The sequence below is a fragment of the Jatropha curcas genome, chromosome 3, assembly GCF_041381405.1.
Source record: "Jatropha curcas cultivar XTBG-Jc1 chromosome 3, XTBG_Jcur_1.0, whole genome shotgun sequence".
Classification (NCBI taxonomy): Eukaryota; Viridiplantae; Streptophyta; class Magnoliopsida; order Malpighiales; family Euphorbiaceae; genus Jatropha; species Jatropha curcas.
Window position 1 is genome coordinate 26,088,471 of NC_143153.1, and position 18,929 is coordinate 26,107,399.

The window sequence follows — 18,929 nt, forward strand, 5'->3', positions numbered from 1 at the left end:
AAGTATAGAGTCCTATGGCTTGGACTTTTTTTTCCTTGAGGTTAGTAATATTGCAAGCTACACAATAGAGAGTACCCTCCTTAGAGTTACCAAATTGGTGAAAATATTTGTGGTCAAATTATAATTCAAGATTTTTCACTCATCAAATAAGTGAAAAGACCAACTAGACCACACGTAATTGGCTCGTGAGTAACTCTATAATTGAGTTTAATGCTCTCCAATATATTTTTTAAAAAAATGAATTTAATTGAAGTAATTTACAATTAACTTTAAGTTATTGAAATTGGCAATGAAATACAAAATTGAAGTTAAAAATAAAAAGCTAACAAGTAACAAATGTCTAAGCAGACACCACACATGACATCCCCACAAAAGAATATTAAAACCCATATAGCATACGGCAAACGCTACAGTACGCCATTAGGACGCGCATTTTTTATACTTTTAAAGATTCTCCTTCCTCTATCACCCAAAGTGCGCACTACGCACCGTGCGTGCACTAGCAGTGGTTCACTGTCGTCTTGGTTTCGTACTTTTTAATCTGCTCTTAATTACTTTTTCATGCCACTTGTGAGTCAAACTTTAACTGTATATCACTATATCACCTACGCACGGGATGCTTGCTACTCGCGGACCCACCTTCATTTCTATACTCGCTTTATTACTTCAACACGTGGCTTGTAGAGCATAAAAAATTCTGCACGGAATACACGTGGAAACATAAAACGTGATTGGTTAGAAATCAAGACACGTGGCATAATAAGGACAAGCTTATACACATCACATGTTTTTTTTATATTTTTTTATTTCTTCTCTAGTGTTTGATGAAAGAGGCAAAAAGAAATGGAAAATGGAAAAGTTAAGAAAAAGTGGACCTTATCTAACATTCTGTTGGAATAGATAAATCATGTCATTGTAGTCTTTTCATGGGGGAGAAATCTAAATAATAATTTATGTGGTAAAAAAGACAAAATAAAATTAAAAATTAAGTACAACTTTTTTCATAAAAAGATCATGAAATATCTGCTTTCATTTTCAAAAATAATTTTATTATTATTTTATATTTTAATTTCATCATTAAATTAACATCTCAATTTTATTTTCTTTTCTTCCCATTTTCATTAATCAATTTAATTTTAAAATGTTTGCTGCATAAATTATTTGTATTGAAGAGTAGTTATGAAGGCCAAGCTCACTCCATGTTTAATTTTTGGCCATCTACCACCAAAAAAATCTATTTATTCTTTTCAAAAAAAATTCTATTTATTTGTATTCGATTATTATTTTTAATGACATTGAATAATCTAATATCTTCTAAAAAAATATGACTTTTCAACTTAATTTGTTATTAAATTTTTATTTTCATTTTCTACTCTTATTTATTGAATTTCATTGTAACTATAGAGCATAGTGTTAAAAAATTAGTAAAAGGGTATTGAGATAATTTAAAATAGAATCAAGATAAACTAATTATCTTCTTGGTCCCTGTGAAAAAAAATTATAAACTGTCAGTAGTTTGAGTGAAATAAATAAAATACTATCTTCAATAATATTGATGGTATATTAAATGAATATAATCATTATTAAATTGAATTAATTTACTATTAAATTTTCTCTAAAAAATGAATTAATTTACTATTAAATTTTTGCCATGCTGAACAGGGAAACTATTAATATAACGATGTATCAATTTCTTAAAAAAGACCCGTTTAGTTGGACCAATTAATTTATGAGGTTTGGATTTGTATCATTTTCCTTGGCCCACTTTAGCTTGAATCCGTAATAGATTCGGATTTCAATTCATAGAACGAGTTTGGATTTATTTTTTAAAACTTTTAACCAGTTTGGACTGAGCAAACTCATTACATAATTAATAAAATTATATATATTTATATAAACTGTAAAAGTTTAAGACTTGTTTTTTTTTTTTTTTTTTAACTTTGAAAGAATTAAAATTGAATATTGATATAAACATTAAATTTTAAAAAATCAATACTAAATATTAAGTTTAAAAAAATTGTTTCTAAAATTAATATTGAAATGTTGCATCAAATATTTGGATTCAACCTCAAATTCAGGATTTTTCAATAGTTTATTATTTAGACATGCTCGGATAACAAATGCCTTTCATTATATTACGTATCATCAAGGCTTACTATTATATTTAAACTTATTATACGTAAATGAATTTTCTATTTTATAATCCATATTTTTAATATTATGTGTGTGCGGACACATATTTTTTAATTGGTTAAATAGAAAATACACAATGCAAATACATGGATTAAAGACATGATATATTTATTCACAAAATCATTCATAAATAAAAATAGGTACTAAATATAAATAGATATATGTACATTTAAAATAAAAAAAAGGGAAGAAACAGGTACTTTACTATTGGATAAAAATAAAAAATTTAAAACACTTTTTTTTTTTTTTAATAAAAAGTCCTCAATCCCATTGTGTACATAAATCTTTGAACATTTATAAAGTTTTTTTTTTTTTATATATTCCATGCATATATAATTACAAATAATACAGTAATAAGCGCATAGGAATATATATTAATCACGTGTATAAAATTATTAACATTATATTTTATTACGATTTTTTTTTAAAATTAATTATTTCATCAGCATTTACACCTAGTAGATTGATAGTCCTATTGCACTAAAATTTGACCTTTTACCTTCAGGGAAAAAAAAAAAAGATAAAGGAAACAAACAAAAGAAAGAAAAGAAAACTTCCATCTCTTCCAGAAGATAATACTAATACAACCTAAGTTGAGTAATAAGTAGAGGTGGATGGATGTATTCTCTAGTTTTCTAAAAATGAAACAAAATGAAAGTAAACAAGTCCTAAATCGTTACTTTGAAGAAAATGACTGTATGTTCAAAATCCCAAGTACTTCACCTCATTATCGTTGATTCCTCCTGTTTCAGAAGGTTGTGGTTGATCAGTTGCTCTCCGAGGAGTGCAGACGACATTCTTTATAATTGAAGAGTAGAGGTCAAATTCTGCCTTCAATTTTTGGCAGCATACTTCTATCCACTTCTCAGCTACACTTGTAGCTACACTATCCTGGTTATCCCTCTCATGCTCCTCAATTGCAGGTCTTATTTCATTATATAAGGAATCAAGCTGTGAGGCCGCTCCGTTCTTCATTTCCTGCATAGTAGAACTCAATTTTTAGCACATTCTGTGAAAATATAATGTATTGTTAAAAAGAGGTAGAGAGAGGACTATCCATCACTTCACCTTGTAATGTGCAATGAACTCGGAAGACTAGTAGAAAAATTTTCATATCATTGATTATTTTTGCTAGGGGGAAAAAACAATTGACTGCCCAAAATTAACAAAGCTTCCAATTCCATGCTGCAAAATCATGTCCAAAAGTAGGCCGCATATTGCATACATATGTACCCATCTTCTTTCCTTGTCTCTTTGCAATTTTTAGGTTTTGAATACATTGGCATTCATGCATCTCTTAGAGCATGTTCATATTAGGTCCAGAATATTCACGTAAAATTATTGCGCAACTCAAGATTCATTAGAAATCATTTCCTCAGTTTAATGTTAACGAATTATACAGAAGCAGATATAACCAAAAGGAAAATTCAACGCAAATGAAAGCTGCCTTTTATCAAGAACATAAATTTTTTCGAAGAATAATATTGCTAATTGCTATTGCTGTTAGCACTCTGATGGGGTCAAATTTGTCATACTTAGATTCTAGATCATATATCATGGAACCATTCCACGAGTACGCTGCTCATTTATATGCATTTTTTTTTCTTTTTTGTTTGTTAAAGTTAAGACCTATTGCAGAGTGGCTTTGAGCTAACCTAGTGAAGGCTTACTGGGAAACTCATAAACTCAATTCTATCAGATCTGTTCACGGTGACAATAGCAAAACCAGGTATAAAATCTATCTAAGTTTGCCAAAACAAGTCTAACTAAAAACGTATATTCATAGAGATAACGGCACTACCTCATATGTAAGCACTTCCTCTTGTGCTTCTTTTAGTGCTAAGAGTTTGACGACTTGTTTTGCATCGACTTGATTTTCTGCCAGATTCTTTTTCTTTCCATTAGGAAACCGCTTTGGACGTTTCTTTGGCATAGGACCTCGCCCTATGTGATAATTACGGCATCCACTATCAGATTCAATGAGAGAGACCATTGCATTGTTTTGCACAAATGCCTGTTGATCATCTTGGGCAAACAAATTTATATCTTTACTTATTTCAGTCTTTACTGGCTTCATAACTGCATCTTCTTCAGATATTGAAGCCAGTGGCTTAACATTAAAAGCGTAAACTGACTGACTTTCAGATCCCACATTAAAATTCGCAATCATAGAGTATTCAACATTTCTGCCAGCATCAAACACAGAATTGGAGGAGCTCACTAGTTTTGGGAGCTTGTTGGCAGGCTCATCTTCTGCAGAATCATAAATTGGAATTTTTTCAACAGAATACCTGTATCCAGAACAAGTCTAAGGCAAATGTTATAACAAAGAATATCACTATGGATAACACATCACAAGATACAGTTCATAGGTATGTGCAGTAGTGCAGGATTTTGGTTTCCACATATACTGGTTTCAATTTATCCAAATTTTTTTAATATCGACCTTCCTGGAGAATGGAATCTATTTTCTCTTGGCATTCATCTGTCAAATAAATAGTTTAATACAGAAACCAATACTTTCAGCAATTATGCAAAATTCCAAAAAAAATAAAGGTAAAAACTTAAGGACCACTATCTTTAAATTAGCTTCCCAATTACCAAATTGAAAGCTCCGATTTCGTGTGATCAATGACCAAATCAATCCAGTCATATCATAGAGCTTTGACTATTTTAAAAGTTCCAAGACAAGCAAAATGGAACATAAGTGCAGCAGCACCAAGACATGGGGAGCTCTTGCATTCAGGGTGCACACAATAGAATTACAAGCCATTAGTTTTGATAAGTAAAAATCAGGTAGGAAATAGATAAAGAAACTAGTTAAATCAATCAACCATGGTAAATTACTAAGTAAACAATGCGTATCCAATGAAATTATTGGTTGAGATGGAAGAAGTACAAGTCACTGCAATACAAGGATTTAAGAAGCCAGAGTGAGGGAGTAACCACTGAATAGTTCTATTCTAGTTGATTGAGGTTATATCATAAGGGCAAGACCACTAATATATTTCCAGAACTCAATCAATATGTTATGACCTTCGGAGAACCATACATTAAAAGGTAGCTGCCACAGAGGTTGGAGAGTCCAAGTTCATAAAAATCCCACATTGAAATCCCATACTTCCAATGTGAGATCCAAGAAAACTCCCATACCTTATCTTGCAACTAGGACCCTACCATCCCACCATACTTTGCAGTCCTAGCGCCAACAAAGGGTTGGCTTTGTGCTAGGGAGGTTGTGTACTATTTTTTCCCCCTAGCTATAGGCAAACACTGCAATACCGACGTCACCACCTAGCCCCGAGCGAACATTGCAATTCTAGCGTCAACACCTGCACCGCTCAGTTGCAACTAGGAGAAACAATGATTGGCTATGCTACCAAATTATTATGAACTTTGGAGAACCAATGCCCCAAAAACTAGCATTAAGATTGGAGAGCCCAAGTTCATACAAAACCCACATTATGAAAGTACCATATTTCCAATGTGGGATCCAAGAGTACAATACATTATCTTGTAACTGGGATCCTGACATAATATGAAAGTATGAAGCTTCACAACATTGCTATTGCCGGTGTTTGCAGCAGAAGAATATCAAAGTGATTGAAGTACAAGAGCAATAAATCTTTCTCTTTTTATTTTTGTTTGTTTATTTATTTATTTTGAGGGATCGAATCCAGAAGAAGAAAAGTTGGTTCAAGGATATTGATAAATAAGAAATAGACGATGAAAGACAATTTGAGCTTTGATGTTGTCTAAAGAGAGCATGAGAAGAATCATTATTTTTTATGTAGAAATAAAACAACAAAAGTCAATGTGCTTTCTTAAGGTTAGATTCTCAGCTTCTAGCCTCAACCTGGTCAAGCTTTGTGCCAGCTCAACTCAACGGATATAGACAACAAAGGAGATTGCATTGTACAGATGACACATGTAGTACTGTATCCATTTTTCCAGTATGTCATAATGTTTTCATACCAAGACTCTCGGAGGCCTTTCTTTATATGCAAGATACAAGGGATAAACTTTAGTGTGATCTTGGAAAACTAATATACCATTGTTTAAAATGAAACCAATAGTATTCTCTATCAAGCACAAATATCCCAGCATTCCTCAAGATAACTAATATGGCTGAAGGGGCCAGAGAACAGAAAGTGAAAGGCAAGCAGCAGCTTTAAACAAAGATGGAATGGTACAAAATAGTTGGAATTATTGCTAAAGTTGGAATAAACCTGAATAGATTATGGCATTATGCACGTCTTGATTTCCAAAATTTCTGACTGTAATTCATCCAACAACAGACGGCATAAGTCTTTTAAAACAAAAATTGTTAAGGCAAAGCAAAAGAGAGGAAGACCCAATTTGAGGAGTTTATATCAGATTCACTTTTCAATCGAAAGCCACCCTCTTGAAGTTTGACTCGGTTAAGTATCTGAGCCAGTCTACCAGTCAACCAGTTATAGGTCCAATACTGAAAAGTGACGGGACAAGCAATACCTTTAAACAAGAATTACAGTCATGAATGTATAAACTTAATTTTATTAGTGATGTTTTATGCAAAGTTTAAAAAAGGCAACAAGAAATAAAAGATGAGGAGCTCTATTCAAAAGATCTATCCCTCTCTATCTATCTATCTCTCAAGTTCCTTCTGACAAGGTTTCTCCTAGAAAATCCGATTGAGATTCTCTCTTTACATCTGTGATACTAGAGACTTCATAATTGCTTCCAGCTTCAGCTGTGCTTTGTTGCTGTTATTTTTAGGTGTGCTGATTTTTATTTGGACCACAAGAGGTAAAGTATGAAACTTAATCTCCCATTGATTAAACTAACGTAAACATGCTATGTGCATCATATTCAAACATTTCTCAAGAATAAAGCTGGTTATTGTATCAATAAAAGTGGAGAGGAAAAATGACAATGATGATGAAATTAAATAATTAGTGATTAGAACTTTAGCATTATACAAAATAGAGAAAAAGAAACATTACCTATCATCGTTGTCTTCCCATAGATAAGTATCCTCCTGTCGAACAAACAGGAAGAAGGAACAGATAAGTAGAACTACATTGTCACAACAAACCAAATAAAAACTAAACAAAGACAACTGAAAGTCTCAAATTGATACTAGCATATGCATCTGTCACAATATTCCTCAAAAAAAATTAAATTTTATTTTATTTATTCATTTATTTTTTTGTAGATCATAAATTCTTAAAAGGGAAGGGGAAGGTCCAAACCTTCGACCTTCTGCATTAAAAGTTAGGTAGTTAACCACTAGGTTACTAGCCAAAGAAAATTGAATGTTATTTTCAAAACTGTAATTTTCAAGTGAAATACACTGGCAAACTGGCCAAACATGTTTTTTGCATTTCTTCAAATTTAGATCCAGAACTATTATAACCATTCAAAATTTACCTGGAAACCACGAGATTTTGCTCCCAAAAACCCAGAACAGCTGTCTGCACGACAGAGGCAACGAACCTTAGCACCACCATACCATTCAAAATTGTAATCATATCCCAGTTCAGTGCCAATGGAAATATCCTGCTTTGCAAATATTCCAACTCTTATTTCCCCCAAAACATTCCACTTTCTTGTCTCACAATTAGGCTGGCTACAATATTTTATATATGAAAAGCCAATGTCAAAACTGGACAAGCACAAGTATCCAAGAAAGTGCAAATTCCCATAAGGAAGCATCTAATGCTTCAATGACTTCTGATTAAAGAGGCTCACCATGAATGATTGATGAATCTAGCTAGGCTGCCCTTTCTAGTGGCATCAATGGATTCAGAGGAGTTGAGTGATATGATAAATGCATCTTTGAGACCTGTATCAAGCCACACAAAAGAATAAAGCCGCTTTTCATAAACAGGAAATACAGACATATAATTGTAAACCATCCAATTATATTTCACCTTGATTTTCATAAGCTTGAGATCGTCGCTTTGCTTCTTTCCATGATATTACTTCCCCACAGTACTCAATAATGAACTGCCCAGCCTGCACTATTTATGAAAGAAATGCTCACTCAGATCAACAATAAACATAACAACTCCACATTTGATAACAACAGCTAAGTAAGGCAAGTATTAGGAGTCGATCAAATAAGCCGAACCAATGCTAAATGTTGGCAAGAGATGCATTAAACATCCTCTCATGATGTTTTCTGCTTCTACAAGATAAAGAGTATACACAGTTGATAGTGTTGTTCTTGCAAAAGATAATAGTCAATCATCTTAAAAGTGACTAGCTTACCAGAGATTCCACTGAACTATGAATCTTCTATATAATTGCAAAAGTTCATGCCAAGGGATCAGTTTTACCTTTATTTCCTCATCAGCAAGAAGACCCCATCCACGGTCTTCAGTTTTAAATAACTTTGTTTTAGCATACTCACATCTCTGAAATCTCTGTAACAACCGGAAAAGGGGGGGGGGGTGTAGCTAAACTGTTAGTTGCGGTCATATGAACCTCAAATGTCCACATAACTTGAAAGATTTAGTATAAAGCTAGGAATTGTCTATATTATGGGAGGAAAATATATTAGCAACTTATCAAACAAAATAAAAAGAACATCTGCTTGGGAGGGCAATTAAAATATGTTGTCTAAGAGAATGTGTATCCAAATTATGTTCAACAATATGATTCTGCATAAAGTGGTTTGCAAACATAGATTTTGTTTTCTCTTCCTTTGGGGTTCAAAAAGATAATTTCACATAAACTTCACAATTAAACAATTCTTTACTTACAAAATAAAGAAATTTTAACATGAAAAAAAAAGGTTATTACAAATTCTGAAAAAATGAAGGCAAGAAAGCCCAATAAATATGCACATATGCATTCTTCAAATCCATTGACCATGTCAAACACCAGAATTCCACGACGGGATAGAAAAATCTACTCAAAGAATTCAAAAGTATATATGCGCCAACAGAGTAATTACTTATGATCCTGGCCTTATCTTTTATATATATATATATATATGAACACAAATAAAAATATGCCAGTTAACCTGATTCTTGCAAAAGATACCACAACGGCAATAACCAGGAGTGCATTCTGTGCTAGTTAAAACATTCAAGCACCTCTCACCACAAGCACTCTCAAGATCACTGGCGTCAAATCTGCATTCACATATGGCAATGTCCTCTTCCTTTTGCTTCCTATGTCTGAAATAATTACCAAACAAACAAATGAAAAAATTTTCAGTGATTGCCATCATCATTTAAGGAAAAAAAAAAAAGAAAGAAAAAAGATAAGACTTACTTTCTATGCGAAAACTCATTCTGTTGAATGTGCTCATACTGTTGCTGTGCTTCGATCCACAAATCCTAAAGCCAAAAAAAATGTTTTATTTAAAACAGGAAAAATAAAGAAATGGAAAATGATTTTTGGATTGAACAGCGCATATACCATCTGAATTTTATATACAAGTAGCAGATGAAACAGGAAAGGAAAGGTAAAATGAAATAAAATCCTTCACTTAGTATGTTCAAGAAGACGAGAAATAGAAAACACCTAAGTTGAATTAGGTCTTCATACAGTTACTAAAAATTCACGCATTTTAGGGTTGTGCCAACGGGACGAGAACGAGAAACAGCCTGTGGCAGTTCCAGAACAGGCGCACGAGGAAAAGAGGAAGAAGATAGAAAAGTACAAAAACGACGCCGTCTTAACTGTAAACTTTGAACCTTCTATTTTGTAGATGGGGCCCGGAATTTAAGAATTTATTTGCATTTAATTTTTAAAATCAATCCAGAAAACATAAGCTCATTTGGTATAAATAAAAACATATCTTCTATAAGTAATAAAGATAATTGTGGTATCTTTTTGTTCGAAAAAATAAAATAATAATAAATTGTTAACTTTTTTGTTTAGATTTATTAACTTCATATACTCCTTGCATTTAGATTTAAGAATTATTTTTTAATTAATTAACAAGTTAGATTTGTTTAAAAAAGAAAAACAAAAAGGAATAAAAATCTTAAAATAGAAAGTACTAGTATTTTAAATCAAATCAATTTACATAACAGGACAAGATAACCCTAAATTGGTAAAAACTTATGTAATTAATATGACTCTGAACTTTTTACTTCATATTCATGAAAATCTTAACTTGAGATCTCTCAGATCTCTCACTCCTCATATAAATGAAAAGATAAATCAAACTACATATGGTTGACTAAAGTAAATATATAAAGCTTTGTTCTGTAAAAATGATTGTAATAAAATTACTATATTCTTTAGGAGAAAATAGGTGAAACCATTGATTAAACTAAGTTGTTTTGTATGATTTAGAACAAATTGTTGATAATTAGTATACTAAATAAGTATAATTTAATTTTTCAATTTTTCAATTTTTATTATTAATAATTTTGCTATTAATTAATATATCATTGTATTTTATAATTGCTAGTTTTATTATTATAAGTGTTGTACGTATTCGTTTTTTATTCGTTGTTTATACTCCTTAATTTATTTTTATATAATATTAAGTATGGTTATGATTTTTCTCTTATATTGTCTTAATTTTTATAATGTTAAAGCATGATTTCAAATGCAATAATTTTCAATTAAAATTCATCTCTATTTAGATAATATTCATATTATAATTGATTGCTAATATTTTTAAACTAATGTTTACATGATATAACGATATTAAGAGTGAAATGAAATGCACTTAATAAAATAATTGCAGATAATAAATAAAAAATTATTATTAATTTTAAAATTATACTTAATTAATATCTAATATTTTATTTAAAAAAGTATTTGACTAGAAACAAGCAACTAATGATAAATTGAATTTTAGCTTTTCATTAATTTTCACTCCAATCAAAAAAGGAAGAGGAATAGCAAAAAAATAAAAAATAAATCAGAGACATGTATTCAGCAATTTTAATATCTATTGATATTGAATTACAATTTTAAAATATACAATTTACCTCCTGCCAATGATCTAATAGATATTAAGATTTCACATGTGTTTGTGTGGATTATATTTAAAAATTCAAAAGTTAAAATTATCTATTTATATAATTATTTAAATACTATATATATATATGTGTGTGTGTATATATTAAATTAAAATTTTTTGATTGGAAATAATTAAGGATATTATAAGGGACCTTTTCGGCAATACCAACTGTTCTAAAGATATTAGTTATTTTAATAATTATTAACTAGTAGATGTTGGTTAGTTGTTAGCTATTTAAACTGTGGCTGAAGGCGAAAGTATTCAATAAAAATAACTGTTTTATTGCAAATAAATTTAAAATGATAAAAAAAGACATTCAAATATTTATCTATAATTTTCAATTAAATTCATTATAAAAAAATGATTTCACTAAACCTAAACTTTCAGAATTAAAAGTAGCAAAAATTGAAAAGTTCATTATTTTATAAATAAATTGAAAATTTTTAATATTTTAGGAGATCAACATTTTTAATTTTTAATATTTGTTTGAGTTTAAATACAAATATATAAATAACGTTTTTTTTTTCCCTTACTATCAATTATAAATAAGTTTTTTTCTTTTACTATCAATTATAAATAAGCCAGATATCAAGATAATAAACATGTAATGTGATAACAAAAGAATTTTATATTAATTAAGGATAAAGTTGTAAAAAAAATTTCAATAAAAAGAGTGAAACGCTAAAAATCAGGCGACATAATATTTTAGAAAACACTTCATAAATCTTTGAAAGCTACTCTATATATCAAGTTACCAAATACAATAGAAAAATAATATTTTGACTAATTTAAAACACTAAAAGCTACTTGAAACAATCCGGAAAATTATTTTCAAAAGTTTTTCATTTAAAACTTTAAATATAAATTCTAACCAATCATATTGTAGGACATTATTATATTTAAAAATAATAAAATTAATGTCTTCTGAATTTATTGAACAAATTTATTGCAAATATATTTTATATTTACTAAACCAAATCGTAAAAAAATTCACAAATTAATTGAAAAACCAAGCTAAAACCATGATTTAAGCCAAACCAGACTCAAATCGACCCAAATCCCATCAACCAATAAGAAAATTCTAGAAACTTAAAAATACCAAAAAAAATCTCCATCCTCATTCTCCTTTCTCTCCCAATCGTGCCACATCCCCTCCCCCTCCCCTTTTCATTTTACGACCGCCTGAGACCAACGTCGACTCTGCCATCGCCTCCTACCGTCGCCATCACAGCTCCCTTGCCGCTCTCTCTCTCTCCCTCTCCTCTGTTATCTCAGGCCTACGCAGCCAGCGCAGGAGACCTACGATTTTGTTCGACCGAAAAATCGCGTCTCCTGCTCTTCGACTTTCTGGCGACTCCAATCTCTATCTTATCGACGACGAAGCCCTAGACTCTCTCTCCCTTTGTTTCCAGTCAGCGCAGCTAACGAAAAGAGCTGCGTTGTTTTCCGATTGGGCAGTAGAGCCATTAGCACTCTTTCTGGGTTTTCCGGCAAGACCTGTCACCAGCTGGCGAAATCGGCTTCTCTTTCGCTGTCAACTCCTCACCGGCGTATTTGCAACCTCTATTCTCATACATTCTGGCTATACTAACGCTGGGAGAACTGGATTTTGAGCGTTAGAGCTTCTGCCGATCCTTTTTAACCCAAAAATTCTATTTTCAACTTGTTTACAACTAGACCGAGTTCGTCTACCGCTCTTACCAAGTCAAATCTCAAGCCACAGCTTCCTCTTTTCTCTATGGCTGTAAATAATAATAAATAGGACATATCATTATACATACATACATTCTTTATCATATAAAGAAGCTTATAAATGTTAAGTTAGTAATCATTTTTATATTATTATATTATTATTAATATATCATTATATTTATATACTTATATTATAATTATATTTTTTTATGTTTGTATATTAATTGGTAATTTGATACATTATGTTGAATAAATTGTTTGATTATTTGTACGATGATATTGTTATGCTTTGTTTGTGTAGAATTATAATAAAGTGGGTTACCACGGTTTTGTGAGAATGGTCATAGATACTGTTAGCCTTATATGGGGAGATTAATGCCCTGTGTGTATCTGATGATATATGAAATGAAAAACTACAGGTGGTTGCCTGTTGGTATGAAACGAAAAGAGAGTATAAAAAAAATAAGAAGGATGATCAAGCAAGGATTTGATCGGTCGGCCATGTATGGGAGATCGGTTCTCTGGTCCACACATTTGAGAGGGCGGTCATGTGTGAGGACGGCTCATCGGGGGTTTCCGTGACGCCATTGACCAATTTTCATTCGTTTGATTATGTGAAGGTGCTATTGTTTGCAGTTGTTATTGTGGTGCCATATGTATGACTGATTCAAGTGTTCACTTAGTTGTTATTGTAGAACTCACTCCCATTTTTATTTAAATTTTTCAGGAAATAGTCTTTCTCTGTTCCTACATTAATTCTGTTTCCCACTACCATAAAGCTAAGAATGTATTAGTTACTTATAACGCTCGCTTTTTCCATGTAATTACTATTTATATGATCAGGTTGTAAGTAAATTTTAGTTGAGCTCCGCAGTTAATAGTTTCTTCTAATATATTTATTTGTAGAAACACAATAAAATAGTTACATTTTCAATGTAAAGATTCTGTTAATTTTGGACGTATGCATTTGTGAGCTAGAAGCCCATAGTGTAGTTGTTATACGCTTATGTGATTTACATTTGATTATATGATAATATGATCGGCCGTAAACTTAAATAAAAATTTTACGTATTTTATGGGCTTATTGTTTATAAATAAAAGTTGGGCTTCATTTTAGATTAGTTAATGATTTAGATTTACTACGGGTTTTGGAAAATTTATGTTTACCTAAGTTCTAGTGCCGGTGTGGCCCACGAATTTAGGTCGTGACACTACTCTAAAAGCTACCGTCGAACGCGCCCAAGATATCATTAAAGATGTTTTAAGAAATCTTATTATTCTATGGATAGAGATATAAATATAGATTAATGTTGAACAAAATATATTATTTAACTTCTTTAAAATTTTTTAAAATTAAGATTTCCAAAAATATTAAATTATTTATTTTTAGTAGTATAATTTTATTGTAAATGGTTAATAATGAACTCAACGAAGACATATATTATAGTTTGTCTAACGCAGGAATGGATGACTAATATATTTATTTATCTATATCTATCTATACTTCTATACTATATATAAAAATGAGAACAAGGGGGAAATAATATATTTGCCGATATTGTTCTTGTGAAATTTAAGATATCCTAAAATAATGTTAGTCTTAGCTAATTAAAAAATTTTAACCTAAAAATATATAATATTTTTATAATTTGATTGGATGTTTTTTTTATTTTTTTAATAGATAAATATATAGAAAATTAAGCATTTCAAATTTTAAAATTTTAATATTATTATCTTATGTCTAATTATATTTTATTTTATTTTATTATTATGTAAATTTTTTTCGAAGAGATATTATTATGTAAATTATTAATAATAAATTAATAATTTTTAATAATTTATTATTGTTATAATTTTTAATTTAGCTTCAGCATTATTATTTTAAATAATATATGTAAATATAAGGCATTTGAATATATTTTTTAATTTATTTTAAATAAATATATCTAGATGATTCAAATATTTACTTAAAAAAGATATGATTAAATTTTTTTTTATTACAAATTGCACTCTAATTTTGTTGGCCAAAAAATTAAGATAAAAAATAAACATCTCGAATTTTATTAGTTACATTAATATCTTATAAAATTCAAATCCTATTTCTATTAAAGAATATAATTTTATTAATAATTTTTTAAATGCTTTCATAATCTTAATTGGATAAGAAAAAATAAAAATGAAAATTTATTATTATTTGTAAATATTTAATTTGATTTATTAGATTGATTTCTTTTTCTATTGTTAAAGTATATTTGTTTACCACAAGAGATTATGGTGAAAGTTATTAACAAAACATGTAACTTAATTATAAAACTTATAATAGAAACCATAAAATGATTTTTATAAATCAATTTAGTTTTTCTTTAAAAAAGAAAATGAAAGCAACTAATGTATAATAAAAACTGTATTAATAAGTACGTTGACATATAACAAAAAAAAAAAAAATATATTTATTGTATCTATAAAGTGTAATGTATTTTAACTACTGAATCTAAATAAAAATTTATACCTTAATATCGTATAAATAAAAAAAATTAAACGAATATATAAAATGACCATATAACGAGCATAGTCAATATGCATTGCACGTCATAAAAAAGACTAGTAATATTAAGGTCATGTTCGGCTGCAGCATTCGAAGTAATGTTTAGTGTTTTGATAGAGTTGAAACACTATTTTAATTAATTATAGCGTTCAGTAATACAATATCTACTCTAGCATTTAGAGTTTGAGACAATGTTTTATGAAACATTATCTTCATTGATGTTTAGCGTTTTATAATTTTTTCATGACAATTATACTCATCACTTGTCTTTATTTTGTTCTTCGCTTTCATACTTTTTTTGTTCTTTTATATTAAACAACTAATCAAACATTTATTTGTATCAAACAATTTTCTTTTAAACCGCTATATAATCGTTAACTACTAACAACTAATATTTAACAGCTAACCACTAGTAAAACAGTTGACAGCTATTAACAGCTAATATTTAACAATTAATCACTAGTAAAATAGTTGACAGCTATTAAAACGGCTAATAGCTACTATAATAGCTAAATTTGCTGAGCAGACCCTAAAATAAATATATCACCTTCATCTTATTTTTTGTGTAAACCACCGGTATTTGGACCCGGTTACCAGAGACCCGCTAATCCGACTTAGGGTTTAGTTACAATTAAAGCTTTTGTCCCTCCCTACAGGTGTGTTTAGTGGGACCAAACCCAAGAGCTCTTTCCACATACCCAGCATGCGTTGCCAACTGAGCCACAATCCATAGGTACAACTTCATTTTTATAATCAATGTAATATTCAAGGAAAATAACATTTAAACTTCATAGTTTGAATTCTATAGTCTCAATCTGTTGAGAGAACTTTCTTTTCAAATAGATTTTATAAAAAATCTTCATTTTCTCCTAAACATCCAAAACTGAAAAAAAAAAAAAAATTGGAAATTCTATCACCAATAGCCTAATCTGTATAGTTTCAAACATTTTTATCATTAGGTCGATTTCAATATGGATTTGTCAAAACGGATGAAATTAACCGCCCCATCTGGACACCCGATCCCGACCTCGACCATTGGTGTCATGCGAGAGAAATAGTTAACAGTAGCACACACTATAATTAACAACACAAAGCATTCCATTTTCACGACAACGTCAAATTCCAAAATTGGTCATGTAGGACCTTTTAACCATTTATATAGTTTAAGTACTTCTTTGAGAGAAATAAACTACAAGTATCACTTGATAAGAAAACAATAGAACAATACAACTGTGCAAATTCCAAAATCAAACAAACATTATTTTCAATAAATTTGTAAATATTAATCTCTAATACTTTAAATTCTGAACAATAATTTCTATCTAAAATCTATACTAAAAATCTCTTACTTGTGCATTTCTTTACAATGCACATTGTTAGGAGACCCTTACCCTCTCAAACAACTAGTCTATTGAGGTATGTAGCATCCACGCTCGTGAGTTTAAGATTCCACTTGAATTTTTCTGATGTGAGATTTCATAATCATGAGTTCAAGATTCTACATAAAAGATTCCATAATCTTGTGACGCTCTTATAATCTTGTAGTAACTGTCAACTGTTTTACTAACAGTTAGCACTTAGATATTAACTGTTTATATAGTGGTTCAAAATAGAAATATTCGGTAAAAATAAAACAAAGAGTAAGGTAATAGAAAACAGAACAAAGACAAGTGATGGGTATAGGCGTCATACAATATTTATAAAACACTAAATATTAATAAGGATAACGTTTCATAAAATACTACTTCAAATTCTAAACGGTAGGATAAATGCAACATTATTAAACACAATAATTAATTAAAATAATGTTTTAACCAAATAAAAACACTAAACACTAGTTGCAGCCTTAGCCGCTTGACAATATACACTACAAAAGCTATTTACATTTTCGTAGCAAACCATTCACTCGTTATAAAGGCTATTCAACCAATCAACAACTTCAGTTATAAAAGGCCTTTCCATCATTATTTCACTAGTACACATTGAGGCAATTGTAAAATATTCCTTCACTTCATCTTCACTTAACTCGTCCTTTCCCATTGTTGAATCTAACATTTCCATATGTTTATTTTGCTCCAACATTTTCCTTGCCCATTCAATCAACCCTACCTCCTTCCCTTCCAAAACCATGGGCAAATTCGGCCTTTCCCCAGTTGCAATCTCAATCATTAAAATTCCAAAACTATACACATCTGCTTTAGGCGTTGCAATTGTTACCCCTTCCTTGTACTCCGGCGGCATGTATCCCATCGTTCCGGCCACCTGTGTTGACACGTGTGAATGTGATCCGTCGATTGCGCGTGCGAGCCCAAAATCTGCAATATGGGCCACGAAGTCCAAATCCAATAGAACATTACTTGCCTTGATGTCTCTGTGTATGATTGGAGTTTCAAGTTGATGCAAATATGCAAGTCCACTGGCCACGCCTTTCACTGCCTTAATCCTTGCTCCCCAAGACAACGGTGGCCTTGGGAACTGCTCGTTATCCGGTAACGTGTCGTGTAGCCACATATCAAGGTTACCTCTCTCCATGAACTCGTAGATTAATACCCTATCAACACCGGAAACACAGTACCCTAAAATTCGCACGATATTTCGGTGTCGGAGCTTACCTAAGGTTTCCATCTCCGCCCGAAACTCCCGAAAACCTTGAAAAGCGTTGGGGTCAAGCTTCTTGATGGCGACGGTAACGCCGTCAGAGAGCGTAGCTTTGTAGACGAAGCCAAAACTGCCGTCCCCGATGATCAAGTCTGCAGAGAAGTTCTTTGTAGCGATTTTGAGCTCCTCCATGGAGATCCGATTCAGACTTGGGTCAAAAGTGGCGCTTTCATCAATGGTTATGGAGGATAGCTGCATATTACTTGGTACTGTTCGGTTACCGGTCCAGCCGCGGGTTTGGAGGTTGTGAAGGTGGTCGTGGCGTCGATAGCGAGTTTTAGAGGATTTGCAGAAGAGCCAGATGAAAGCGAAGAGAACTGTTATTAAGAAGAAATTTGCAGCGGCAGCAATGACTGCCTGTAAGACTGGGTTCATTTTAGAGATAGGTTGTAGAGAAGAGTGAAATATTTTAGAGAGAGAAAGGAAAATTAGGGATTGAACAAAAAGCCGCCATTGAAGAAAATCATTGAGTGTATAAGGTTTTTTTCTAAGGAAGATGAAGGGAGTCGTTGTAGAAGAAGTCGTACTCTAGACGAGTCAACCAGGGAAGGTGGGTGGTGATTCTGTAGAGCGTGGTGGACGGTGGAGTTGAATCAGGAGCGTTCGTAGGGCACAAGATTAAAATTTGGTAATTTCTCACTAATCCATTATTGATTTGCTTCCGGAAGGTCAGATTTTTAATGTCCAGATTATGTAAATAATATACTTCCTTAATTAATATTTTTTTTTCATAATCGAATTAGAAAAATAAAATTAATATGATATGTAAACAGTGTTTGCTTAGAAAGTAATATTTTATCATTTAAATAAAAACACAAAATAAAAAACTTTTTAAAATTTATTCAACAATGATTAGACGTATTA

General features: G+C 30.9%; 2 protein-coding genes across 3 annotated transcripts; both read right to left on the reverse strand.

Annotated features, from left to right (window-relative positions):
• Positions 1-2,732: 2,732 nt before the first annotated feature.
• On the reverse strand, positions 2,733-9,860 carry ASHH1 (SET domain group 26). Of its 2 annotated transcripts, none has more exons than XM_012219822.4 (10): positions 9,736-9,860; positions 9,460-9,524; positions 9,206-9,362; positions 8,517-8,603; positions 8,109-8,193; positions 7,927-8,020; positions 7,606-7,804; positions 7,179-7,213; positions 3,995-4,484; positions 2,733-3,171 (listed from the first exon to the last, which is right to left on the reverse strand). In XM_012219822.4, the coding sequence occupies exons 1-10, from the start codon at positions 9,754-9,756 to the stop codon at positions 2,896-2,898; spliced, it is 1,509 nt and encodes a 502-aa protein (XP_012075212.1). In that variant the 5' UTR covers positions 9,757-9,860; the 3' UTR covers positions 2,733-2,895. The 2 variants fall into 2 exon arrangements, with proteins under 2 accessions (XP_012075212.1, XP_012075214.1); XM_012219824.4 differs by having other exon boundaries at positions 9,607-9,835.
• A 7,313-nt stretch (positions 9,861-17,173) lies between these two features.
• On the reverse strand, positions 17,174-18,639 carry LOC105636620 (Protein kinase superfamily protein). Its single transcript, XM_012219943.4, has one exon. The coding sequence runs from the start codon at positions 18,438-18,440 to the stop codon at positions 17,310-17,312; it is 1,131 nt and encodes a 376-aa protein (XP_012075333.1). The 5' UTR covers positions 18,441-18,639; the 3' UTR covers positions 17,174-17,309.
• Between the last annotated feature and the right edge of the window lie 290 nt (positions 18,640-18,929).

Excerpts from the sequence above, each read along its gene's own strand:
- ASHH1 (XM_012219822.4), bottom strand. The coding sequence starts at position 9,756 with ATGCGTGAATTTTTAGTAACT. Across the intron at positions 9,525-9,735 it reads TGCGTGAATTTTTAGTAACT|GATTTGTGGATCGAAGCACA; the intron begins GTATGAAGACCT and ends TTTTGGCTTTAG. Across the intron at positions 8,021-8,108 it reads TCAAGCTTATGAAAATCAAG|GTCTCAAAGATGCATTTATC; the intron begins GTGAAATATAAT and ends GGCTTGATACAG.
- LOC105636620 (XM_012219943.4), bottom strand. The coding sequence starts at position 18,440 with ATGAACCCAGTCTTACAGGCAGTCATTGCTGCCGCTGCAAATTTCTTC.